Source organism: Brassica rapa, chromosome A05 (genome assembly GCF_000309985.2).
Source record: "Brassica rapa cultivar Chiifu-401-42 chromosome A05, CAAS_Brap_v3.01, whole genome shotgun sequence".
NCBI lineage: Eukaryota > Viridiplantae > Streptophyta > Magnoliopsida > Brassicales > Brassicaceae > Brassica > Brassica rapa.
In genome coordinates, this window is record NC_024799.2 from 11,439,186 (window position 1) to 11,465,781 (window position 26,596).

Sequence of the window (26,596 nt, forward strand, 5' to 3'; positions counted from 1 at the left end):
GCATCGGAGAGCTTCTTGGCAAATGCAGAACAGAAGGGTCATATGAAAAACTCTGTTAGCCATCAACTAGAAACTAATAGACAAATTCAAATCAGCTTGAAGCAGATAACTAAGCTACCAATGTAGGAAGAAGATTGATTCCAAGGCAAATTCTAATAGTACAAGCATAAAGGACTTGCCTTTCTATCAGCTCGAGCATAGCCAAAGGAATCACAGCCGTGATGGTCTTGGGAGATGCTCTACGACAGGCAGGCGTCAATCATAACGAGCAGTTCCATAAGGATTTCATTAGCAGGTGGGCATGTAGGCTTTACAAGGAACAAGTCGCATCCTCTTATTCCCTCTGAATAACCCCGATCGAATCCCAATCCGATCTCCCCTCCCCTCGATTCCTCACCGTCTCACGATCAGCCGTCTAAGAGACCGTTCCTTAATTCTCTTAATCAGGATACGCCTCTTCAATTTACATCAATTTTTCTTTTTTTTTGTAATTACTAATTATCTTAAAAACTCCACTTAGGAGACCGCCATATTGATGCTCTTAGTTCAACGGTTATATTTTTCTAACGTCTATATTTTCATAAAGAAACCACTATGATGGTTGGTTAGGAAGAACGCAGGTTTGTGAGGAGTAATGAAGGTTTTAAATCTTTAGTTTTTTTTTATAAAAGAACCTTTAGAATGGTAAGTGAGAAATAAATGAATGTTGTTCGAGTAATAATGGGAAAATCTAAAATTTGGTAGGTGCGGAATAAATGTTTGTTTGTTGGAATGTTAGTTCAAACATTGAAAGTCACATTGACAATACCTTATTTAAAGATAGATTTACATAATAGGACACTTTCACACTTATTATTTACAACACATGTCAGTTTAAGCTACCAACACACTTTTTCACTTGTTCCAACACACCTTTCCCTTTGTGGATCCACTAAAAAACCAACCTTACCCCCTCTTTTATTATTTTGTTCTTTGTAATCTAACTAATATCTAACTAGTAGCTAACTGAACTATTTAAAAAATTTGTTGGATAAATCATGTGGTTATTAAGTAAAACTATTTTTTAATTAAAAACTTTATTTTAATTAAAAACTTTATTTTTCACATCTCTCTCCCTCTTCCGCCATTGTTGTGGAATGTCTTCGAGAGTGTATGATACATGAGAACATGATGGACCTGAGGTTGTGCTAGAGTACGAGACTTTCATAAATTAAATTGAACCTCCTGGAGGTTGGATTAGGGAACAGACAATCATATTTGTTAGAGAAGATGAATCTGAGTGTTGTGTGGAGACAGTAGAGTACGAAACCATGTTTTAAAAGGCGTTAAAGGCGGAAAATTAAACGGCAATGGAATGTTCGGTGGTGACCAACTGTTGTGATTTCATCATAGTCGGTGAAAAAAATCGAATTCGTAAAAAAAAATATAGTTTTGGTTGTTTTTTTTTTTTACCGCATAGTTTTGGTTATTTTAGATGTTAGAAATTGACTGCTAAGTAACACATCTATATGTTTGATGCATAGATGATACAAAAAACTGTAAGAAATTGATAACTTATATCAAAATTCTGCTGCGCCGACCATTAAAAATCACAGACAAAGTTAAAATCCTAAGTGAAGGAAGACAAATATATTACAAGTTCATTAATGAAAATAAAAACAAAAAAATAAGCGAAAAAGCACTTACCCGGGTTCGAATTAACGCCATATTTAATAGAACACGAAGCATACTCCACTAAACTACGAAGTTTCTTTAACTTAGTAGGTCCATGACCATGTCTATTAGAGAAAGTAAACCTAAACAATTAATTATAAAATTAATCTAATCCAGAGTAACTACTTATTTTCCAGAAATTTGTTAACATTTTATTCCAGATATACATGTATCCATATGTACGCTTATCCGCTTGTCCATATGTACACTATACCAACATGTACACTTAAACCAGATGTACACTTACCAACACGTACACTTACCAACATGTACACTTGAGATGTTTTGGGTTAACACAATACCATTATACCTAATGACGACACAACAAGCACTTCGTTTGTTTTGAATTTAAATACTTCATCACTTTATGCCCTAAACGGTCTTGAAAAATGATTCTCCGATTTAGATTATGATCATATTTCTCTTTCACGTTTTTTTCTTCTTGTTGTGTACAGTAGTGTGCAGGTTTTACACATCTCATTTGTGTTTGTTCATTTCATTTACTTCTTTAAATGTTAAGTATTGGTTTAAACAGGTCTGGCTCAAGTTCAAATTGTACTCTATGCACAATCCAAAAAAATCCAAGACCATTTTTCATAAATCGAAACTTTAAGGTCCTAAAATATAAAAAAACACTAAAAAATGAGGGACCTTGTGCAAGGCACCTCTAGAGCCGGCACTTGTTTTAAAAACTCTTTTCAATACTTACATACATGATAAAATATAGATATCTAGACAAATAAATATGGATGCCTAATCAAAAATTAGAGGGATTCTCAATGTACTGTGTACATATGTATACCTTTTTATTATATCCACATGTACAAATCAACGTGTACACTTTAATTTATATATGATATCCACAAGTATCCACATGTACATATCAACGTGTTGACTTTATTTTTGAAATGATATAATTATAATTATGTTTATGCGATATAGTGCGTGTGGTTTAGTGGTACTGAGCCTAGCTTCAGTCTGACAAGTCAGAGGTTCGAATCGGCGTTTACAACCACCTAGCGTGTGTTTAATTTTTATATTTTTTAATGATGAGTGGCATTTTTGTAATAAACTCGTCATCTTCATATTAGGGTTTTTAACGAATTCTGCAACTACATATCGGAGCCGCCATTGATTTTCTTCATTCCATCTTCAACTTTTTTGTGTTTTTGACTCTAGAACTTACTAATATTGTGTAAAATATCAGATTAAAGTCAAAAACTAAATGACATGGCTCTTCTCGGCCAAGCATTTATCCGTCGCTTTTTTGGTCACTGAGGCCCGTTTTACTGTCAACTCTGTCTTTCTCCCATCATTTACACTGGCTTGCCATCCCGGATTTGTAAGCCGGCTCCGGTTTTTTGGGTTTGACCAAATTAAAAAATTTCTCAAGTAAAAAAGGAAAGAAAGTAGTGGATCAAATTAAAATATATGTGGTTCGTTGTTTTCTTCAGTTGCAAAAATTAAATATTTTTAAAATAAAATAGGACATAAGGAAACGATAGGTAACTAAAGAAGGCATGATGTATAGTTAAATTTAGTTAGGGGTATAACTGTAAAACAACAACCAAAAACTACCTTAGTAGTTATAAGTGTCCTATAGTGAAATAAAAACTCATAAAGTGTCTATTTATGTAAAAAACTCTTATTTAAAAGCTCAAGTTCCTTCGAATTATTTACTATGACATATCCCAACTACAAAGACGATAAAAAGGGAAAATGTGGATGGACATGCTATATGCCATAGCCGACTCTGACTATAGCATTCCGACACGTTTTCCATGTGATCGCTGCATTATCATAGAGATCTCTAGAGTAGAAACACACCTTAGAAAAAAAAGACTTCATGTGCAAAGATTTTGAGGTAAGAAGATAAAATGTTTGATTATTTTCATATTTGACGGATTCTACTCGGAATCAAAATCTGTTGTTTTTGTATCCCAATCTCATTTGTAGCCCAATCTCATTTGTAGCCCAATCTCATTTGCAGGATGACAACCTCAACATAAAAAGAATGGGTTGAAACTATTGAGCAGGAAACCACAAGGCTAAGGACATAAGTTGATGAACACGACCGCTAGATTCAAAGATTAATTGTCCTCGAACATCAGATGAATCGAATTGACCGAGAGGCAAAAATAAATGCAGAAGAGGTTGCTATCTTAAAAGAGTTTCTTGAAATTCGTGATTCCAATGTTTTTCATTAGTTTGTTTTTCTATATCCATCTAGCTGTGAAAATAACTTTTTGTACTCCTTTACACGGTGTACGGTGTATTGTTGTTTCTTTAATGGGAAATTTTATTAAAAGATACTTGGTATACAATTACGGATCCGGATATCCGAGAAATTTAAGGTGCCCGGATCCGGATCCGTCGGATCCGTGGATTTAATATCCGGATTCGTGGTTTTTAGATATCCGGATTTCAGATATCCGTCTCGATATTCTATTATCCGCGGATATTCGGATCCGTAAAAAATAATTCAAAATAATATGTTTTTTAAAGAAAAACTATATTTTAACATAATACATCAATTAAATATTTATATAAGATTTATAAATATATTTATATATGTCTATAATATTGTAAAAACTAAAATATAATATTATAAGATTAATTCATGTATAAATATTAATATATCAAATATAAATATTAATGAAATTTAAAAATTAATATGTTTTAAAATGCAGATCAAGATATTCGACCTAAAAATTAAGATATCCAGATCCAGATTCAGTTTGGATGGATCCAAAATTTTACTATCCGGATTCGGATCCGGGCATCCCAGATATCCTATTTTCGGAGCATATCCGGAGCGGATCTCAGATCGAATCCGGATCTCGGATAATAAGTCTCATGCCTACAATAAACACCGAATATTAGAAACAAAAAAATGAAAATTATACCATAACAAGATTAAACTTGAACTTGTAATTATATCCAAAATGCAAATTAATGAGTTAGTCGATTCATGCTTGTGGTGTACACGTCTGTATGTGATACATTTCCATGGAAAATGACAATAATGTAGCATTAAGTTTGCAAACCGTAATATAATATGGAAGGTTTTCAACACCTAGTACATTTACATAGTAGTACACCTTGCACTTTTACATAGAAATTGACAATGTCGTATCATTATGTTCACAAATCATAATAAAATAATACAGTTAACAAACCTGATTGAGTTTATATTACATATATAGAATAAAACACCATAACTAAATCCTTAGAACATTAAGTTAACAATTTGACCACAAACTAACTGAAACTTTGTTCAGCCCTTGTTAGCAACTTTGACATTGCCAACCAATTCTTCATAACAATTCATGGCATATTGTTCTTGGAATCTTTCTACAACTTTGTTTGTAATCTGACCCATTTCCTCCTTGCCAAGACCAATAATGTGCATCTCCAAGAACTTAGTTGTACATGGTCCATAGTCGCTGCTCCTATTGTTTTGATGGATACCATTTGTAACACCCCAAGACCGTCCTAGACATATGGTCGAGTCACCGGCCAACAATCAAACAAGAATACGATCAATAGTCCGACCAACACCCATGGTTATAGATGAAATGAGCCAACCGGCCAGCTAATAATCAAACAAGAATATGACTGACTGTCCAACCCAACATCATGGTTTGGAAACGCTACGTGACAGGCTAGGGAAGATCTGGTCAAAGTCACAAAACTTACTCCACGACTTTGATCAGTTCATCCACTATATCGCCCCACTATCTCAAGGTTTAAGGCTTTGCAACCCGTACAACGAGTTACCGGTTCCGAGAGATCAGGACCTAAGGCTTTTCAACCCATACCAAGACCTAACGTTATGTTAGACCAGACTAGTCAATTACAGAGTATTCATGATGCACATATAAAATAATTAAGTTATTGATTAAAGAAATATTCATACATTAAATAATTCAAGGCTGGCATGGCCTAATGACAAATCGAGTCAAATCAACACAAATTATAATACCATTTACAAAAGGCATGAAAATCTACTCCGGCGGTCCTAACGTCCAACTCTAAGCTACCCGGTTATCCTAGACTAAAGCTACCTACAAAAAGGACAATGGAGTGTGTGAGTAACCTAATGTTATTCAATGAGTTGGCGGCCTCTACCCGCAACCTAGAAACTAACCCATACAACCCCAAAATAACAATCAATTTAGCTTTAGCATGCAATCAAAGTTAAACCTAAGCAATCAATCACAATTCAATAACTTTGATAAACATCTAATCAAACCGTTACTAAGTTAGACCCGACCTCCTACCAGGATTTAACTTCAAGTAACGAAAACCTGCATGAAAACAAGTCAACAACCAATTGACAATCACAATCACAATATTAAGACTCTAATTAACTACATCTCAATCTAACTTGTAACAATGTATTTCAGTGTTACACTTACTCTAAAGTTTCATTACCTTTTACTAAACTCGACACTCTAACCTGAGCCCTTGTGACGTCGTGTTCCTCCTCAACATCAGTAATATCTTATCTCTTTACCACAAATGCCAGAAGAAGGAAATTTCAACTGACTGCAGCCCATAGTCATTTTGGCCACCGCACGACAACCCACAGTCATTCAGGTCACTGCCAACATTACACCGTCGTGTAATACTCAGCCATGGGCCATGACCCATTCCTATGAGTCTTCTTGATCCAGTGAATAAGGTGTTGGGAATGTCCTAAAATCATTTGTACTTACTCTTGTTAAAGTCGTAAGTCGAGGTTCGACAATCGTATAAAATTGGGTGGTTATAATGTTTTGGTAGAAACCGCTTATAGTCTATGGATTGAGAATCCATTACTAATTTTATATGATCCTACAGGGTCGCACACCTAAGAAAATTGGATTAATACATAAACTGGAGTTTCATGTTTAGATATTATATATATTTGATATATATAATTACAGTATATATGTTGAATGTGAATTGTCTTAATATGATTAAGTCAATTAACATAATGGACTTGAGCCATTATCATGTTTAATGAGATTAGGTCACATAACACACACATACATATATATATATATATATATATATATATATATATATATATATATATATTGCTTGAAAGTGAGATAATGATGTTGGCCGCATTACGTCTCCGCACGAGACAGAGAACGTTCTCATAATCAAAAGAAGAAAAGTGTTTCTTCTTAAACAAGCAATGGAGAAATCCAATAGAGACGAAAGTGTTTGTCTAATTTGAGATATGATCTCCACGGCACTAGCATCCCGATCTGATCTAGTTTGTGTGCGTGTGGATACCGGTAGAGGCACGACGTTTGGAGTGCTTAAAATCATGAATTGGTTCATTCATTTTTCCGCTGCGAATAACCAGGTATATTTAAAATCTTAAGATCTCGATTTATTTCAGTATTTGCATGAGATTCTAGGCATATGAATTCATAGGTTGATTTATAAATCGTTATAAACCGGTATGAATTCCTACATAAGGGGTTTCCCTGAACCTGCTGGAGGTCGAAGAAACAATAATCCCCCAAAACATGTCTAGAATGGGCGGGTTGTGAACATGCTACATTGCATTCACTCACACAACACACCTAATTCCAGAACCTAGCCAAAACACTTAGATTCCAGAATACCTATGTAGACTCTCGACTCTACTACACTAACCACTAGTACCAGTAATATGGTATATATGGCTTAGGACCCTTAGTACTACTATCCAAATAAACAACAACACATAACAAAATAAATCAACCAGTTAGTCACTCCCTTACCAAGAGCTGACTAACCTCAATAAACAAGATTAGTTAAACGAGCAAGCATTTAATCAAATCTAACAAGCAATATAATCAATCAAACCATTACCCAGGTAGTTCGACCTCCTACTACAAAACTATTTTTAAAGATAACGGCGGGAACCTACGCTCATCCATATCAACACACAATAATTGAAAAAATGATGCATCCTAGCCCTATTCCTAGTGAGGTTATTAATTCAGTTTTAATTCCATTCATCTCAGCTTAACCCGTACTAAGTTGAGTCCGGTTCCATAATTAAAATAACTCTAAGGACTCTATTATGCAATAACGCGATCTTTCTATTATAACCAAATAAAACCAACTCAGAAAACTATCTTAAATTTCAAGTGGAATTCAAACATAACCAACTCACAGTGTTCTATGCTGATAAGCAGCTGGATGATCGGAGAAAATTTGGCAAAAACCAACTGTTACCTCAACTGAACAGAACCCGTGGAACTGAACTAATCCTGGACAACACCTCTGCTTGATCATCATAGAAACTGACTGTCTTGGACAGATTAATATGGGCAAATCTTCCGCGTCACAATAGTATAGAAACGTCGATTGGAAAAAAAACTTGTCTTCTCGGTGGAGTATCGATGTTCATAAATGACGTCACTCGTAAAACGATCTCTCTCTCTCTCTCTCTCTCTCTCTCTCGGCATGTTTTTGGAGTGGCTTTTGGTGTGTAATAGATGTCTGAAAACTGAATGGAGGGTTGGGTATTTATAGAAATATGTGGCCAGTAAGGAGAAGCCACACGAGCTACTGTATGTCTGCCTGCATGCCTCCGGTCGCATGTGTGACGACACATGACACACACATGGCGTACTGCATGACCTGGGGTCTCATGCAGGATGACACATGGGTCTGATACCACCTCTGTAACACCCTCGGACCGTCCTAGACATATGGTCGAGCCACCAGCCAACAATCAAACAAGAACATGACCAATAGTCTAACAAACAACCATGGTTATAAATGAAATGAGCCAACCGGCCAGCCAACAATCAACCAATAACATGACTGACCGTCCAATCCAACACCATGGTCCGGAAGCGCTACATGACGGGCTAGGGACGATCCGGTCAGAGTCACAAAATTTACTCCACGACTTAGACCAGTTCATCCACTAACTCGTCCTGCTATCTCAAGTCTTAAGGATTTGCAAGCCGTACCAAGAAATAACGGTTATGTTAGATCGAGGCCTAAGACTTTTCAACCCGTACCAAGACCTAAGGTTGTGATAGACTGGACTAGTCAATTATTAGAGTACTCATAATGCACATATAAAATAATTACTTTATTGATTCAAGAAACATTCATACAAGAAATAATTCAAGACTGGATCCGGCCTAATGCCAAATCGAGTCAAACTATCACAAATTAAAATACCGTTTACAAAAAGCATGAAAACCCAGCTCCAAGCTACCCGGTCATCCTAGACTAAAGTTACCTTCAAAAAGGACAACAAAGTTGGGTGAGTAACCTAATGTTACTCGGTGAGTTGGCGACCTCTACCCACAACCTAGAAACTAACCCAGACAATCCAAAATAACAATTAATCTATCCCTAGCATGCAATCAAACCTAAAGCTAAGAAATTAATCACAATTCAATAATCCGAATAAAAATCTAATCAAACCGTTACTAAGTTAGACCCAACCTCATGCCATGATCTAACCTCAAGTGACGGGAACCTGCATGAAAACAACTCAACAACCAATCGACAATCACAATCACAATATTAAGACTTTAATTAAGTACGACTCAATCTAACTCGTAACAACGTATTTTGGTGTTACAATTACTCTAGGGTTCCATAACCCTTTAATAAACTCGACACTCTAACCTAAACATGCATAGCATAGGCGGGTTACGACAATGCTATATGGAATTCACTCACAAAACACAACCTAATTCTGAAACCTAGTATAAAAACTTAGATTCTAGAATACATATCTAGACCTCGACTCTACTACACTAACCACTAGTACCAGTAATCCGGCCTATATGGCTTAGGACCCTCAGTACTACTATCCAAATAAAAAACAACACATAACCAAATAAATCAACCAGTTAATCACTCCCTTACAAAGAGATGACTAACCTTAATCAACAAGATTAATTAAATGAGCAAGCATTTAATCATATCTAACAAGCAATATACTCAATCAAACAGTTACCCAGTTAGTTGAGCCTCCTGCTACGAAACTATCTTTAAAGATAACGGAAACCTACACTCAATCATGTCCACATGCAGGAATAGAAAACATGATGCATCATAGCCATAGTCCTAGTAAGGTTATTAACTCAGTCTTAATTCCATTCATCTCAGCTTAGCCCGTACTAAGGATTCTATCATGCAATAACGTGATCAAACAAAACCAACTCATAGAACTGCCCTAAATTCCAAGCGGAATTCAAACAAAACCAAATCACATTGTTCTATGCTGATAAGTAGCTGGTTGATCAGAAAGGACATCGCCAAAACCCAAAAATGACCTTAACTGAACAGTACCCGTGGAACTGAACTAATCCTGGACAGCACCTCTACTTGATCATAAGAAAAACTGATTGGCTTGGACGGATTGATTTGGACAGAGTTTTCGCATCACAATCGCAGAAAATCATTGATTGGACAAAACTTGTCTTGTCGGTGGAGTATCGGTCTTCAGAAATGACGTCACTCTTAAACTGGATGTCTGTAAGCTGAAGAGAGGGTTGGGTATTAATAAAAACATGCGGGTAGTAAGGAGAGGCCACACGAGCAACTTTGTGTTCGCCCGCATGTTTTCGGTCACATGCTCGGCCACAAACGGCGCATACATGGCTTACTGCATGACCTGGGTTTCATGCAGGACGACACATCTCCTCCCACATGTCAGGATTCATGCCTGGAGTGCATGCAAGACACTACACCAGCACACACATGTCGATCATCATGCTTCAGTTGCATCGTGCTCCGACATGTCAAGCCGCATGTACTGCTTACATGTGCGGCGAAACCTGGTGCTTATATAGATGGATAGGTTATTCGACAGTTTAGACCGTGTTTTAATCCCATGCATCCAGCCACCTTATGCTTCTCGATCCATTCGTCTGTTTTTGGCCCTTTGGTCATATTTCCGATCCGCGATCAAATCCGAATATTTTTCTACCTCCTTTCTGATGAGAAAATATTTTTAATAAATTTTTGACTGAATTTCTCATGATGGTAAATTTTTCTCGAGCCTCTGGCTTCCTCAAAAAATATTCCATAATACTGAAATTGAGATTTTTGCCCAACTTCGGGTATTCCCGTCATGTTTACTTCCCATCGTGCTTACTTCCCGTCCTGCTTATTTTCCGTCGTGCTTCCGAATTAGTTTTTTCACAACAATATTTTATTAATACGATATTCTTCCAAAAACATCGTACGCCGGAAACGTCGTGCTTCTAAAAAATTGTGCTTCGAAAAACATCGTGCTTCCAAAATGTGTTGATTTGATCTACCACATGTTCTAACCATGGTAAAATGACTCAACCGACTCATGGTTCATATAAGATCACTTCTACGATCCTCGTACTTCAAAACTTCTCGATCGCTCGTCCGCGAATCGACCACCAACTGTAGATGCTCGATCATCTCTATTTTTTCTTTGAATCATGTCAAGTTGTTTGGTTCAAAACTTAACATACCTTGAGACTCTTTGATTCCCAAGAGTTTGGCTCTGAATTTTGACTTTATCGGTCTCGACCATTTTATCCCTTCGGGAGGTTTACCACACCATCTAACCGGCTCCATGAATAATGTGATACTCGTTCGCTTATGTGGCACTTTGGATATCCATATACTGTTCCAAAATATAGGGTTAGGATACAATAACCAGATCCGTGTGCTTAGTAACTTCTTCACTGGAATTCTGGTCAATGTAAGGATCAAGAATTGTTATGTGAAATGACTGCAAGTCTATACTGAGACCCACACAATGATCTGAACCCCATCTCATAGGAGCGTACACCATGTCCACATTGTTTGTTGACAAATTCTATCTTACAATTTATACCCCTACTCTTTCCTATCACATAATTTTGGATGTTTGTATTCCATTCAAAATTTAACTACCTTATTGTGGATAGAAAGCTGGCCATGATGAAACCATGATCTTTGTAAAGTACGGGTCTAGCATTACTGTTTGTTTTCTTAGCAAAACATTCGCATGACGTCTCACAACATTTTCATTATAACCGGCATGCACTGTGGATAATAATATTTACATAAAAACAGTTAGATACTAACATTCCTCATAAAACACCGCGTATACTTGGTGTATGTTCATGAAAAATAACTTGTAAGACAACCATTTTCGGGGTTCAACTATGTCAAGGAAAAAGGTATTTGTCACAACGTGAGAGGAGAGAGGTTATGATCTCAAACTTCCTATAAATTTAAAAATATCCAAAATTTATGATCATATCATAAAAGCATGCAAATATGTATGTTTACATCCATAACATCATGCACTTACTGTTCGAAGTTTTCACCTAATGTGTCAAAAAAATATTTTAAACACTCTTATGTTCAACTTCGCCAGAGCCATATATTCAGGCGTTTTATCGCTCGTGAATATTCTTTTCAACCTTGGATCATAGGTGTATACTCCAATATTTTTTTTGGAAGAATTTGCGGATACTCTTACCACCATTTTGACAACGTTCTCAGATTCTACCGTGTCAGAAACATGATATGTGGGTGGTATGGAAACATTTTCTGAATTAGCAGGGGATGCTGCTATTGTTGGGGTGTCCAAATTTTGCAAGGGGGATCATTTGGTTCCATGATGGGGAATGCAGTATCCTGATCCTCTGCAACAAGGCTGGGTGTTGAGTTGTCCGCAAGAAGGGATGTAGTTTTTGGATCCTCCAACGTCAGACATACATGTTTGATTTTTTCAAAGATTGGGGAGACGTGTTCACCAGTCTCTATAACCGGGATTCAGTCTCTAGATCTTCTGCAACAAGGCGTGATTTTGAGTTATCCGCAAGAGGGGATGTAGTCTTTTAATCCTCCACTAGATTTTGACCCGCGCTTAAAAAGCGCGGATATTTTTTTGGTGACCGTAAACTCAAATATTAAATGAATTTATGTTTATTATTAGATATCTAAAATATTTAAAACTGTTTTATTATTATTATTCCTGTCGGGTACAATGTTTTCATTGAGTTTTCATATCCAAATCAAACTTGTGGTCGAACCGTAAGATCTAGTAACTCATATATAGTGGAATAGAATATAATAAAATGAATATAGTAATATATTTGAAAATCAAAAAGACCGTTATTAACCCACTGAGAAAAAATATAATTTGTTTTTTGTTTTATAAATTTTTGATATATTAATATATATTTGACTTGTATAAGAAATTTCTTTTAACAAATATTGTTAAGTTTATTTATAAATTAATTATCAATCTACCAAAATAGTGAAGCAAGTATTTTTTTTTTCCTTTTTTAATTTTCTATCAAACTATTATCAATTTTTTCAAAAAAAAAATCAGTTTGTGACAGATATTTTATTATTAGAAATCCATAAATTGAAATAATGTTACATTTATATGTATTTATGTATAAAATGGTCTTCATAATTTGGGATTTTGTAAAAAAAGGGAAGTTAATTTGGTTATTTTTTTTTTTGTAACAAAAGTTAATTGGATTTATAATTTTTTTCTGAATGGGTTGTATCAGTTAAATTATCTTTTTTAAGTTAAAGACCCAAAGCCCAATTAATAATATTTATTTTGCTGATAACAAAGTGAGATTAAATAGAAATAACATATAATATAAGGAAGACCAAAAAATAAAAAAAAGGAAAGGTCCAAACAACCTTTATAAGTAGATTTATCAAGAATGCTTCCCTTTTAATAGAATAGATCATTGGGGATATATGTTTGCTTTTCTAAACAATTGGGGAGACTCGTTCACCGGTCTTAAAACAGGGGGAGACTCGTTTACCGATCATTACAACCGGGATGCAGACTTTGTATCATCAACAATTGGAGAGATAATTTTTGGATTAGTTAGATATGATGATACATGTTCCCTGGCCTCTTCAACCGAGGATGTAGCCTTTGGTTCATGAAAAGTTTAGTCTTCTTATGACACCTTACCAAAGGAGAAACTGAGATAGATAAACCATCCTCAAACCCCGTCAGAATATCATCTACAGCAAACGGTTCTTGTCGACTCCTTTAATCTTGAAGTGATACAATGCTTGTATCTCCAATCTAGTGTTATGGCTCCAAAAAAGTACACGACACTTGTCTTCTTGTACAGTGAGCTGTGAGGAGATTCTCCTTATCATTTACTTCTTAGTATATTTTCCACTCTCCAAACAAACTAATGCCTTGAAAGTTGAAACTGAAAACTTTAATATTGATTTTCATTTCAGGTTTAGTCTTTTTTGTGTGTGTGTGTGTGTTGGATCGCATGATGAACCTATTGGTATCGAACTCTACATTCTTTCGGCTTCAGCTTAATATTAAGGGAAAATTGGAAAAAAATGGACAGTCTCAACTTTTGTTTGTCCGTTTAGAACTTCTGATATTTTTAGCAATTTTGGACATGTTTTACCTTTTTTTTATGGGAAAAATAGTAAACTGAATTTTAAAAATGTAAAAAATATGAAAACTAAGTATGACAATATATATGCTTATTTTTTTTAAATAGAATCATATTTTATTTTATCTTCTAACTACAGTTAGAATACTCATTCTTGTGATCTACTTGGTCTAGAAATCGAGTACTAAGTTTTATACATAGATATATCCATGGTATATAACATAAACTAGTATTTCTTATATATTCTAACAAAGCTATAATTCGTTATGTTATAATCAAGAAAGATGTTCAATCAACCTACGGCTTGATAACGACATATAACCACAACGCAATAATATACCTTATCTATATTATGTGCCATAACCTGTTATGCCTTTTACCTTATGTGACGCTTAAGGAAGAATATGTTTCTCACCTACTCTACTGTGTTATGGGTGAGGTAGGACCCATATTCTAGGCAAATCCGGAAAATATGAAAACTTCCATATTCTGTTAAAGATGTTTCCTAAATCTAAACTAAATATACCCTAAATCTCTTATAGAATATTTTCTCCCACGGTTTTCTCCTCTCCCATGATTTTTTTCTCTTCGTTCTTTGTGTTTCTCTCTTCTTCATCGACATAATCATCTCTTCTCTCTATCAATACAACATGGTTCTAATCTATGTTAAATTTGGTGAATGGATGTCTAGTTGCAGTGACGAGTGGAGTTTCGTGGTAGACAAAGAAAGGTGTGGTCGAATGGTAACATTAGAAACTACTACTATGTTGGAGCAGCTCAAGATCATGGTGTGTGAGGATTACAGGGTTGAACATAATGTCGTTAATGCTGAGTTCAGTTCTGATATGGTGAATCAAAGAGGGAATCCTCCCATTGTTATCAGCAATGATCGACAAGTATCTAATTTTATGGGCTATGCGAAGAAGGGTTTGTCTACAACCTTGTGTGTCACGTTCTCTGGTATTGGTGTAAATCAAAAGAAACGAGTCAATATCAATTGAATAAGGAGCCGTGTGATTCAAGTAATGTTGAGGATGAGGAATTTTCTGAAATAAATCGAGCAGACTTTGTCAAACCGTCGAAGGATTTTTGTGATAGAAGGAAGGATCATGTCGCTGCAGATGGTTGCGGTGATGCTGTTTTAAGGAGTGAAAACAATGGAGATTGTGAAAACAATGGAGATAGTGAAAAGGATGGTCGATCTTGGTGAAGAGATTTTGTGAAGAAGAATCAAATTTTCAGAAGTAAAGTGGTTCTGAAGGCAACAATGAAAATTCTGGCGATGAAGAATAATTTCGATTACATTGTTCTCAAATCCACAAGAAAATGGTGGTATATTCGATGTAAGGATACATTGTGCAACTGGATTGTACGTGCATCGACTGTACGTGCAGAATGTTTTGATGGGTCCATGATCAACAAGTGCGAGGGAAGACATTCATGTGCACCTTCGAAGAAAAGCAAAACAGAAAAACAGCATCGGCAAGAACAAGTGGGAGCTGATACGACATCAATTTGATGATGCCAACGAGGGCCCAAAAGCAAATGACATCATTAAATTTATGAGATTGGAACATAGTTATGAGATTACTTATTGGCACGCTTGGGAACCTCGTGAGTTTGCAACTGCAGCTGCTAGAGGTATACCAGATCACAGTTATGCTAAAATACCAAAATATTTGCATATGATTAAAGAAGCTAATCATGGTATGCATACTCACTATTAAACTAATGAGAAGGGGAGAAGATTCTACAATACAATGTGAAGGGTGATTGTTGTTGATGGAACTTTTCTGAAAAATAAATACAAAGAAGTTGTACTTGTTGCTACTGCTGTGGATGGTAACTCTAACATTTATCCGATTGCATTTCGAGTTGTTGATTCAGAGAATGACGATTCATGGGGGTGCTTCTTCAGACAGTTGAAAATGGTTATTACTGATTGTCAAGACTTAGCTTTTGTCTAAGATATAAATTTGTCAATTGCTAAAGCGATTGGGGCTGTCTACCCTCAATTAGCACATTGAATTTGCATTCACCACTTGTTGACCAATGTGGTTGCATTTTTCAAGACAAAAGGGTTGACTTACCTGGTCGAAAAGGCTTCACGGACATATAGGTACACTGAATTTCAGGAACGTATCACCGAAGTTTTTGATATGAGTTATGAGCTTGGAAGATATCTACGGGAGGCTGATGTGCAAAAATGGGCTCGATCGCTCTTCTCTGGATCCAAGTATGACATTTGGACCACAAACCCCGCAGAGTCGATAAATTCAGTTCTGAGAACACATAGAGAATATCCGGTTATTCTTTTGCTATATAGTATAAGAAAAATGTTGACTCGATGGTTCTATGAACGTCGCTTGTTAAGCTTGAAGCATCTTGATCCTTTAACCATTAAGGTGGGGAAAAAAATTGATAGGAGAATTGTGAAGGCAAAAAAATTTCAGGTTTACAAGGTTGACAATTTCAAATCGCTTGTGAAAAGAGACAATTATGATTGTCATGTTGATTTGGAAAGAAGAACATGCACATGTGAGAAGTACGATATAGGAAAACTACATTGCCGACACGACATTCATGTAATTTATTCACAAAGTATAGAAGTATTAACACATATACTAGTATTGCCCTCAAACTCGGTTACTGCATAGAACTCTTATAAAGAAAATCGAAGCGGTCTCCTCGCAAAGACAGACCAAAGCTCGTGCAATTTGAAAGTCACCAGCTCTCTACACAAGAAGCTGTGTCTCACTCTAGCGGAGTACCCAAGACCATTCTCATGCAGCTTAAAAATTTGATAAAAAACTGGATCTTTCTTTACATCATCCAACTCCTTTGGCAACCAGTCTTCGATCCTGCAGTTGTTATTGATCTGAGTACTTGGGGCTCCTCACCCTCCTTAAAAACCATCTTTGGTAACTCCTCACGCATATCTACAAGCCATTAAAAAATTGTTCGTTCAACTAACTAACAGAACCATAGAAATAACAATCAACATATTAAAGAATCAATATCATCACACAAATAATGAGAGCAAAAGAACAACAATTTTTTCAATCGCAGAATATGTATTCCACCTAGTTCTAATTTCAAAAAGAACAACAATTTGTTCAGTCGATCAATCAACAACAATCATGGCTACAATCAAAGAAAAATATTGTAATGAGAACTAGAGTTTATCCCGCACATCGTGCGAGTATATTTTCATTTTATAAATATTTAATTTTGATATTATTATATAAACTTAAATATACAATTTATATCTTAGTGTTATTTATTTTATAACTCTTTAATTTTATTGTTTAGGTTTCTTATTACTTTATTAATGTAAAAATTTGTTTTATACATTTTACCTTTTTTTATTATGTTTTCGAGTTTTCATAATTTGAAATAATCAAATAAAAAATATTCTTCAACATATGATTTTTGAAAATATATAGCTGTAGAAATAAATTTTTAACATATGTTAATAACTTCATTTGTATAAAAAAAATATGACATGATTAACAAATTTGAACCCGTTTTAGTGGTGATGATAATTTATTTAAATGAAAGCATTATATTACTTAATTACGAAATTAATTAATATAATATCTAATAAAAGTTATTTAAAAATTTAGTAAGATTTTGTAAGATTTTTCTCAACAGATTTTGTTATAACTGAAAATAAAATTCAAATCTATATTTAAAATTAATTTATTATTAATATTCCTATTAATTATTATGTCATATTATGTGATTAATGAAATGGTCCTAGTACACTTCTAAATAGTAGATAAAAATGGTACTTTTCTTTTAATAGAGAAGATACAAATGAAGAAAGAACATATTTTAGAACACATGTTCCAATCGGACTACAACTAATCTAAGATTTTAAACACAATCGAAGAACAATTAGTCTACGTTACAATCGGAAAACAACTAGTCTACATGAAAACATACACAATCAGACAACAACTAGTATAAGATTTCATGACCCGAATTTCCCCCCTTTCCAAAAACTTAAATTGATATTCTACAAATACAAATCAAAAACATTAACATGCATGACTTAAGCATGGTGTATAAGATGATTAACCAACCCGTAAAACTAATTTACTTTAAGAAACATGAAAAATCGGTTTGAAAAAAATCTAGGTTTAAGAAAATCAATAGGAGTAATCCAATACCTAGTGTTAAAAACCGTGAGATTTTGACAAAATTGATGGAAGAACACTTCGATTTGGAATTGACCCGTCCAGCGAAACTTATTGAGGAAGAAGACTTCGATTTCGTTGTTTCTTCAGTAAGATCGAAGAGAAAGATGACGAAAACGAGGTTAGATACTAGGGCAGATGAAGAGCTCGGCCGAGAAGACAAGGGCATATGAAGAACCCTAAATCGCCATGGGAGAAGACAAGGTTAAAAAAGAATTAGGGTATGATGCCTTTTACTCGTGTCCCTCTTTTTAGTCTTTTTTTTCTTTTGTTTTTAATTTTTAACTATTTTAACTATTAAATCTATTACGAAAATTATAATTTATAATTATAATTCAACTTAATTGATTAGTTTTAAGGACATTATGGTATTTTACAGAAATTAAAATCCTATTTTCCTAAAAAATCTTATAGAAGTCCTAAAATGACAAATCAAAGATGAGAGTGTCCTTTTTTTCTAATATTCCTTCATATTAACTTGATTCAAATATTAAACTAACTCTTTTTTCTTTACTTTTTAATGGTCAATTTTTTTTGGGGTCAACGTTAATAATAGGGAAATATATGATACGATAGCACTAAAAATTTATGTCACAAATATAGACTCTAAGGATCAAAATGACCAAAATGTTTCATTAAAGAGGTAAATATACACTTATACCTCTATGGTTAACTAATCAAAACTTTAGGGTTTAGAATTAAGAGGTGGGGATTTGAGATTGAGATTTAAAATTTTATAAAATAAAAAATAAAATTAAAATTTGAAAATAAAATTTTTTAAAATAGTTTCAAAAAATATTTTCGAATTACAAAAATAAAATTTGAAAAAAAACTTTGAAAACAATTTTTTTAAAAACTTTTTTATAAAAAAGTTTGAATTTGAAAACATATAATCTAAAACTATTAAAAAAAATTGTTTTATTTATTTTTAATATATCTAGGGTATTAAGGTCTTTTTACCTATTAAATGAAACATTTTTGGTTTTTTCCTTTTTGTGGTCTATTTTTGTGATTAAAACTTAAAAATAGTCTATTTATGAGAATTATCCTTAGTGTTCGAATGGAAGGGTGGGACAAAAGCATATCTCCCGCACAAGCAGTTCTCCCATAATTAAATCACCATTCACCTTTTTCTGTTTTAAAAAGCAGTTCAAGCGGGAGATCTGCATACAGTTCAATATTTTTGTCTTTTTGTGGAAAAAGTGGAAGATGTGCATGCAGATCTCAACCGCTAACATTTGGTGATGTTGATCTGATTTTTTTTCTTTTTTTGGCCAATAAATAATACTGATACAAACACTTAATTTAAAATATATTAATCTGATTTTATAAATAATGTACGATGATTAACTCAAACTATATAGCTCACATTAATACTATTTTGTCATTTTAGGCTTCGAATTTTACGAACCGCCTCACCTCGCACCACAGTTAACAGTAACAAAAATCTTTACATATACTATATATCTATACGTTTTTATAACTGTTAAAACCGCACCGCTGTTAAACCGCTTGTCCCGTACCGCTCAAACCGCAGTTACCACTCGGAGCCTTAAAATTATAAACATGATGTTCAATCGCCGACAAAACATAACATTTCCTAAAGAAGAAGATATAAATCTTCCTACATAAATGTCGGTACGTATAAGTAATTAATATTTTTTATGTTTTAATATAGTTAATATATAGGTAAATGATTAAAAAAATTTAAATCTATTGAGAAAAGACTATTTTAAATGAACTCTTAACCGAGAACGAGTATTTATTGAGTTGTACGATCAATTAATTTTTATGACCAATTACCGTCTTAAAGATTCTACACCTACTAGTAGAAAGTTTCGCGGTGATAAGTTTAACCAAGAGTGTAGTATTAGCGTAATCTTCCGGTTTTACAAAGAAAAACTCGACCAACTAGAATGAAAATAGAAGATGTACAAGTATCTTATGAAAAATTCTACAGATATTTCGGTCGATTTTACATTATTTGAGATATTTTTTTGATATTTTGGTGTAATTTTGTTGTTTTAATATATAATTTATAGTTTTGAACTGATTTTGCCATTTATAATTTATTATAAGTTATTTTATCTGCTTGATCTGTACTTGTCTTGCTTGATCTTGATCTGCAACACTTAAACTGCTTTTACCATTCATACCCTTAATTATTTCAATTTATAAAATGTAGACTTCGAATGTTACGAACCGCTCCGCTCCGGACCACAGTTAACGGTAACAAAAATCTTTATATATATCATATGTCTATACATTTTTATAACTGTTAAAACCGTAATTAAACCACTTGTCCCGCACCGCTCAAACCGGAGCTACCATTGCGAAATAGAGCGGATGAGACAGAATTACAGAATCGATCAAACACCGATGTTGTCAGCGGTTGTGAAGCCCTTACCATCGCTGTTTCGCCTCCCTCCCCTATCGTCTTCTTCTCTCTCACTCTACTTTCGCGTCTCCCCCTCTCCTCGTCTCCTGTTCTCCCGCCGTAGCTACAGTCGCCATGCGTTTCTCGGTGACCACCACCTCTCCTGCTCCATGCCTAACAAGCCTCTTCGTGTGGCCGTCCTCCTCAGCGGCGGCGTCGATAGCAGCGTCGCCCTCCGCCTCCTCCACGCCGCTGGACACTCCTGTACAGCTTTCTATCTCAAAATCTGGTTCCAGGTGTGCCTAATAATCTCAATGCCTCTCCTCTCTCTGTCTTTTTTTTTTGTGTGATGTTTTTTCTAATGTTCTGTAGGAAGGCTTTGAGAATTTCTGGAACCAGTGTCCCTGGGAAGACGATTTGAAATATGCAAAGCATGTTTGTGAGCAGGTATGTTCGTAAAGGTTCATGCTTTTATATACTTAGCAATGAAAGGATGATGTTTTACTGGGGTGCCATTCACCAGGTTGATGTGCCTTTGGAGGTTGTGCATTTAACAGATGAGTACTGGGAAAGAGTTGTAAGTTCTTCTTTCAAATGCTTCTCTTGTTTGTGGGGTTTCTGATTGGGGTTTCATCAGGTTTCATACATTATAGAGGAGTACCGTTGTGGACGCACACCTAATCCGGATGTTCTATGCAACACTAGAATTAAGTTTGGTAACCTCTAGTTTGTTAAACAGATGGCTTCTTTCAGTTCAAGTATTTATTTTTGACTAATCTGCTGTTGATTGACTTTATATTTTTCAGGTGCATTCATGGATGCAATCAGTGGTATGGAATATGACTACATTGCTTCAGGCCATTATGCTAAAGTTGTCCATCCTCCTGCTGATCAAACTGATTCATCATCTGTTCTGGAACTATCACAAGACATGGTACCAAAGCATGTCTTGTTTTTTGCTGTACTAGAGAGAATGTCCCATGTTGTGTTCAATGTTTGCATTCTACCTACTTACGCTTCTAAAAGGTACATTGTTTTGTTTTGTTTTTTTTTAAGGTGAAAGATCAAACCTACTTCCTCTCACATCTCTCTCAAACTCAGCTTAAGCGACTGCTATTCCCACTCGGCTGCGTAAAGAAGGTAGTTGTAGTTCTATGTTTGCGAAATGGTTTAGATGTTTTAGTACACATGCCTCTGCTTCATTACGAAACATAAAATGAAACAAAAAAAAAGCCTTTTGTTTGTTTTCTGATGTCCAGGAAGAAGTTCGCAAACTTGCCACAGAATTTGATTTGCCAAATAAAGATAGAAAGGATTCACAAGGAATATGTTTCCTTGGGAAGGTACACTTTCTAGTTTGTTCATCTAGTTTATGATAGTAAACACTCAAGTATAAGTCTGAAACATATGATGAGTATGGTTTGCTGTAATAGATAAAGTTCAGTGATTTCGTTGGAAGACACATAGGAGAGATGGAAGGGATTATACTGGAAGCTGAAACTGGAGTTTTTCTCGGTAACCATCGGGGGTTTTGGTTTTACACAATTGGACAACGCCAAGGCTTGCGTTTACCCGGTGGACCCTGGTATGTTGTTGAGAAGGACACCAAGAACAATGTCGTGTTTGTCTCTAGAAACTACTACTCGATGGACAAGAGAAGGCGGGTTTTCCGTGTTGGCTCTTTAAGATGGCTTAGCGGGAAACCTTCAGGCAATGTTAACCAGCTCCGTTGCAAGGTATGGTTCGATTGCTTTCGACAGACGATGGCTACATGGCACTGAATAAGTTGAGTTTTTATTAGGTCCGGCATGGGCCTGGCTTCTACAGCTGCAGCTTTGAAATGGAAGGAGATGTTGCGGTTGTACATCTAGATGAAGACGACCAAGGTTTAGCTGCTGGACAGTTTGCAGCCTTCTATGAAGGAACCACTTGCATTGGCTCAGGCGTGATCTTGGAGTCATGGGATGATCAGTGTTTCCCTGTCTGTGCAAAAGCCCTTGAACTCGCGGCTTTGGAAGACAAAACCAAACTCGGGAAACCTGTTAAAATCAAGACGATGCCAGTTACAACATCTGCTGAGGCTGAGTTAGTAGTGTAGTAGTATTAGTCTGGAGAAGCTACTTGAAGAGTTGGAAAGAAAAAAACATAGATCAGGGGATAATTAATACTATTTTAAGAAAAAAACATACCTATCGAAATGATAAGAGTAGCATACATAATCTATGGTAATTTATTCTTGTTTCTGTTTAAGAGATTACATGCGCACATGTCTCCATGTGTTTGTCAACTAAGAGAGAGAGAGAGAGAAACGCTTAAAGGGCTAAAAATAACGCTTGAAAAACGCTCTTGCATCCAAAAAACTTACAATGAATGATGTTCTTTAATTTTCATTTCTATAATTCTCCAAACGGAATCTGAGTAAAAAAGGAAAAAAAAGATTTGTGTTCTTCTCCAACAATCTTTATCTTCTTGTTCTTCTTCTGTTACTTTGTGTTCCTTGTCTCTGTTTCAGACATGGCGATTCCTGCGGCTCTTGTCTTTGTCCCTGTTGGTGTCCTTTTTTTGGTCTCAGGCCTCATCGTCAATCTCATTCAGGTCATACCCTTTTTTGTTTAACCTTGTCTTTATTCATGGAAGAGAAATGGCTAAAACATTTTCTCTTCTTTAATGGTTTTTTGTTTGTTTCCAGCTCGTGTTCTTCATCATCGTTCGTCCATTCTCAAAAAGCTTATATAGAAGAATCAACAAAAACGTTGTGGAGTTACTTTGGTTGCAGCTTATATGGCTGATTGATTGGTGGGCTTGTATAAAGGTTTGTGATTTCTATTGAAATCTTTTTTTAATGTTCAGTCTGATATGTGATATTGTGTTGTTGCTGCAGGTAAATATATACGCTGACGCAGAGACTCTACAGTTACTTGGTAAGGGATGAACTAAGAGTTTACGTGACATAAGTCTTTTAAGTATTCGAAACTATTGATTCTTGTTCTTGATATAACGTTACCAGGGAAAGAACATGCACTTGTTTTATCTAACCATAGAAGTGACATTGATTGGCTTATTGGATGGGTCATGGCTCAGGTCTTTGTCTGAAACAAGATTTGTTTAAATTTGGGGGATAATATTTTGTTTTTTCTGATTGAATATTATTTGATGAAATACAACAGCGTGCAGGTTGTCTTGGAAGCTCTCTAGCTATCATGAAAAAAGAAGCCAAGTACCTTCCAGTGAGTCTTCTTTTGTTTTTGTTTCTAATCTTCTTGTTTTTTGGTGTACTGTGGTGTATCATTACAAGTTTTTCAACAGATCATAGGTTGGTCGATGTGGTTTTCCGATTACATTTTCCTGGAAAGAAGCTGGGATAAAGATGAGAAGACCCTCACGGTCAGTTTTGCTCTGTGAGCTTAGATTTGACTATACTTTTCTGATGTTCTTGAAACATGTCTCTGTTATTACTTATTGCAGGCAGGTTTTAAACGGTTTGAGGACTTTCCTATGACATTCTGGTTGGCTCTATTCGTTGAAGGAACTCGTTTCACTCAAGAGAAGCTTGAAGCTGCTCAAGAATACGCCTCTATCAGAAGCTTACCCTCTCCCCGAAATGTCTTGATTCCTCGTACAAAGGTGAGTTTCACTTGCTTCTTCAGGTTATTGTTAGGTTGGACTTACATAAGATATGCCAAACCAGGGATTTGTATCGGCGGTGTCTCACATAAGGTCATTTGTCCCTGCGGTTTATGACTGTACCTTAACCGTTCGTAACAATCAGCCTAAACCAACTCTGCTTAGGATGTTCAGCGGACAATCATCTGAGGTTACAACAGATAATAATGCGTCTTTTCTTTTCAGTCACATAAACAAAATGTTTGAGCACTTATCAGAAACTTTTTGTTTCTTCTTTCTTGAAGTTGAATTTGCAGCTAAGACGTCACAAGATGAGTGACTTGCCAGAAACTGATGATGGTATTGCTCAATGGTGCCAAGATCTATTTATCACCAAGGTTCACAAACAAACTTTTTGAATTGAAATAAAACTTCATTTGTCTCTACATTGCTTACTTTTAATAATCAGGATGCTCAACTTGAGACATACTTCACAAAAGACGTGTTCAGCGACTTGGATGTTCACCAAATCAACCGGCCAATCAAACCACTGATCGTAAGAAACATGACCAATCTTACTGCTAAATGATATTATATTGACTTCTCTCATGAAACATGTTGTTATTGTTGGAAACAGGTGGTGATAGTTTGGGTATGTCTTCTTATGTACGGTGGTTTCAAGCTGCTTCAATGGCTCTCTATGGTGGCCTCTTGGGAGATCATTTGTCTGTTTGTGGTCATCTTGGTAATTGCAACAATAACAATGCAAGTACTTATTCAATCTTCTGAGTCACACCGTTCAACTCCTGCCAAGAGACCTCTACAAGAACAGCTTATTTCTGCATAGGAGAAGTGAAATTTCTGTTCTAGCCAGTGTGTTCATTTGCTCATGTTTAATATCTGTATGAATATAACCAAAATTACTATTTGTTTATGATTAGTCTTATATATATTCAATATATATATTACATGAATTGTTTTTTATTTTTATAGGATATCAACCATTTTATATGTTTTCATTTAATCTTTTCTCCTGACAGTAGCATTCTCATTTTAAAATATGTGACTAAAATCTTTGCATGTACTTTGCTGTTATCAGAAAGGAGCGGTTTTTTGTTCTTTTTAATACTATTTAGTTTCAAATCATAAAAAGCAAAGTTTAAATAACAAACTTTTTAAAAAACTAAATCAATTTAAAAGAAATCACCAGTAGATAACATAAAGAGCTCAAAAGAATATATAATAGAACCCGTCAAAGGTTGAGCTACTACCAACCAACAAACTAGTTTTTCTACTAATTCTCAAGGCGTAAGCATTACTGAGCATCCTCCTGATTGAGTATTTGTTGCAGTCAAGGAGAACATGACGAGCCAAGAAGGACTGTGACCTCTTCTTATCGCTTCATCTCTATTTCTTTCTATTTTGCATGTGAGAGTAATGCAATGGATACAAGATAGCATCATGAACATGAAAGAAGGAGACCATTAAGATGACAAAGTTATGTCGCATATTTACAATCAATACGGAAGATTCAAAATTAGGACCAAATTGTTAAAACATAAGCTCGGATCCTTGAAACTCGCTCTTATTTTATCTATAGTAACAGCTTGAGAAGAACTCAGATTTTGGGGATCTGTTTCTATAAGATAAATTTCCACCAATTATGACCTATGATAGTCTAACAATGACCATTAACTTATTAAACAAAGGGGGAGGGGGGACAACCTGCCACCGAACCGTCGAGGAAGTTAAGCAAATCAACAAAACACAAAAACCGTCGCTTCACAAGGATCCAGAACTTACGACCGTCACTCCACCAGGAGCCAACAAATCAAAAACTCGGATCAGAATCCATATAAAAACCCGAGTAGACAAACTCAACTAGTCGAAAATCACCAGATCTGCTAATAGCTACCAGATCTGATCCAAGAAGAACCAAACTCAACTAACATGACCACAAAATACATTAAAATAATACAAGAGGATAACAGAGAGGAGCAAAATACAAGAGAAGAATGGAGAAGAAGAAACGGCTGGTTCCCAGCGACCGGGCGCAGGAGACGGCGGCTGCCGCAGATAGAAGAGAGACTACGGTTTCCAACTAAGTTACAGTCAATGAAATAGAAAACGATGTGGAGCGTTTTTCATTTTGTAATGGAATCATAATTGACTACAATGAAATCAACTAAGTTACAATCAACTAAGTTGCAATCAAGGAAATAGACTAGAGATAGAAGAAGAGCGGTTTCCGTTTGTAATGGAATCATAATTACCTACAATCAGTGAAAATATCATAGTATAGTTTTAAT

At 35.3% G+C, this 26,596-nt stretch overlaps 2 protein-coding genes across 2 annotated transcripts; both read left to right on the forward strand.

The window, feature by feature from the left end:
• Window positions 1-20,623: 20,623 nt before the first annotated feature.
• LOC103868579 (tRNA-specific 2-thiouridylase MnmA) lies at window positions 20,624-23,064 on the forward strand. Its single transcript, XM_009146666.3, has 9 exons — window positions 20,624-20,980; window positions 21,057-21,131; window positions 21,208-21,261; window positions 21,322-21,400; window positions 21,491-21,618; window positions 21,741-21,824; window positions 21,944-22,027; window positions 22,118-22,420; window positions 22,486-23,064. Exons 1-9 carry the CDS (start codon window positions 20,654-20,656, stop codon window positions 22,780-22,782), a joined length of 1,431 nt encoding a protein of 476 aa, XP_009144914.1. The 5' UTR covers window positions 20,624-20,653; the 3' UTR covers window positions 22,783-23,064.
• On the forward strand, window positions 23,043-25,311 carry LOC103868578 (1-acyl-sn-glycerol-3-phosphate acyltransferase 3). The gene is made up of 11 exons (XM_009146664.3): window positions 23,043-23,279; window positions 23,374-23,496; window positions 23,566-23,605; window positions 23,692-23,765; window positions 23,852-23,911; window positions 23,991-24,068; window positions 24,150-24,308; window positions 24,373-24,498; window positions 24,593-24,685; window positions 24,757-24,843; window positions 24,925-25,311. Exons 1-11 carry the CDS (start codon window positions 23,199-23,201, stop codon window positions 25,132-25,134), a joined length of 1,131 nt encoding a protein of 376 aa, XP_009144912.1. The 5' UTR covers window positions 23,043-23,198; the 3' UTR covers window positions 25,135-25,311.
• The last annotated feature ends 1,285 nt before the right edge of the window (window positions 25,312-26,596 follow it).

What these genes read in the sequence shown, in the direction of transcription:
- LOC103868579 (XM_009146666.3), top strand. Translation starts at nt 20,654, where the DNA reads ATGAGACAGAATTACAGAATCGATCAAACACCGATGTTGTCAGCGGTT. An exon ending in CAAAGCATGTTTGTGAGCAG is followed by an intron (nt 21,132 to 21,207) that starts GTATGTTCGTAA and finishes GCCATTCACCAG; the next exon opens with GTTGATGTGCCTTTGGAGGT. An exon ending in CAACACTAGAATTAAGTTTG is followed by an intron (nt 21,401 to 21,490) that starts GTAACCTCTAGT and finishes TATATTTTTCAG; the next exon opens with GTGCATTCATGGATGCAATC.
- LOC103868578 (XM_009146664.3), top strand. Translation starts at nt 23,199, where the DNA reads ATGGCGATTCCTGCGGCTCTTGTCTTTGTCCCTGTTGGTGTCCTTTTT. An exon ending in TCATCGTCAATCTCATTCAG is followed by an intron (nt 23,280 to 23,373) that starts GTCATACCCTTT and finishes GTTTGTTTCCAG; the next exon opens with CTCGTGTTCTTCATCATCGT. An exon ending in AAGATGAGAAGACCCTCACG is followed by an intron (nt 24,069 to 24,149) that starts GTCAGTTTTGCT and finishes TACTTATTGCAG; the next exon opens with GCAGGTTTTAAACGGTTTGA.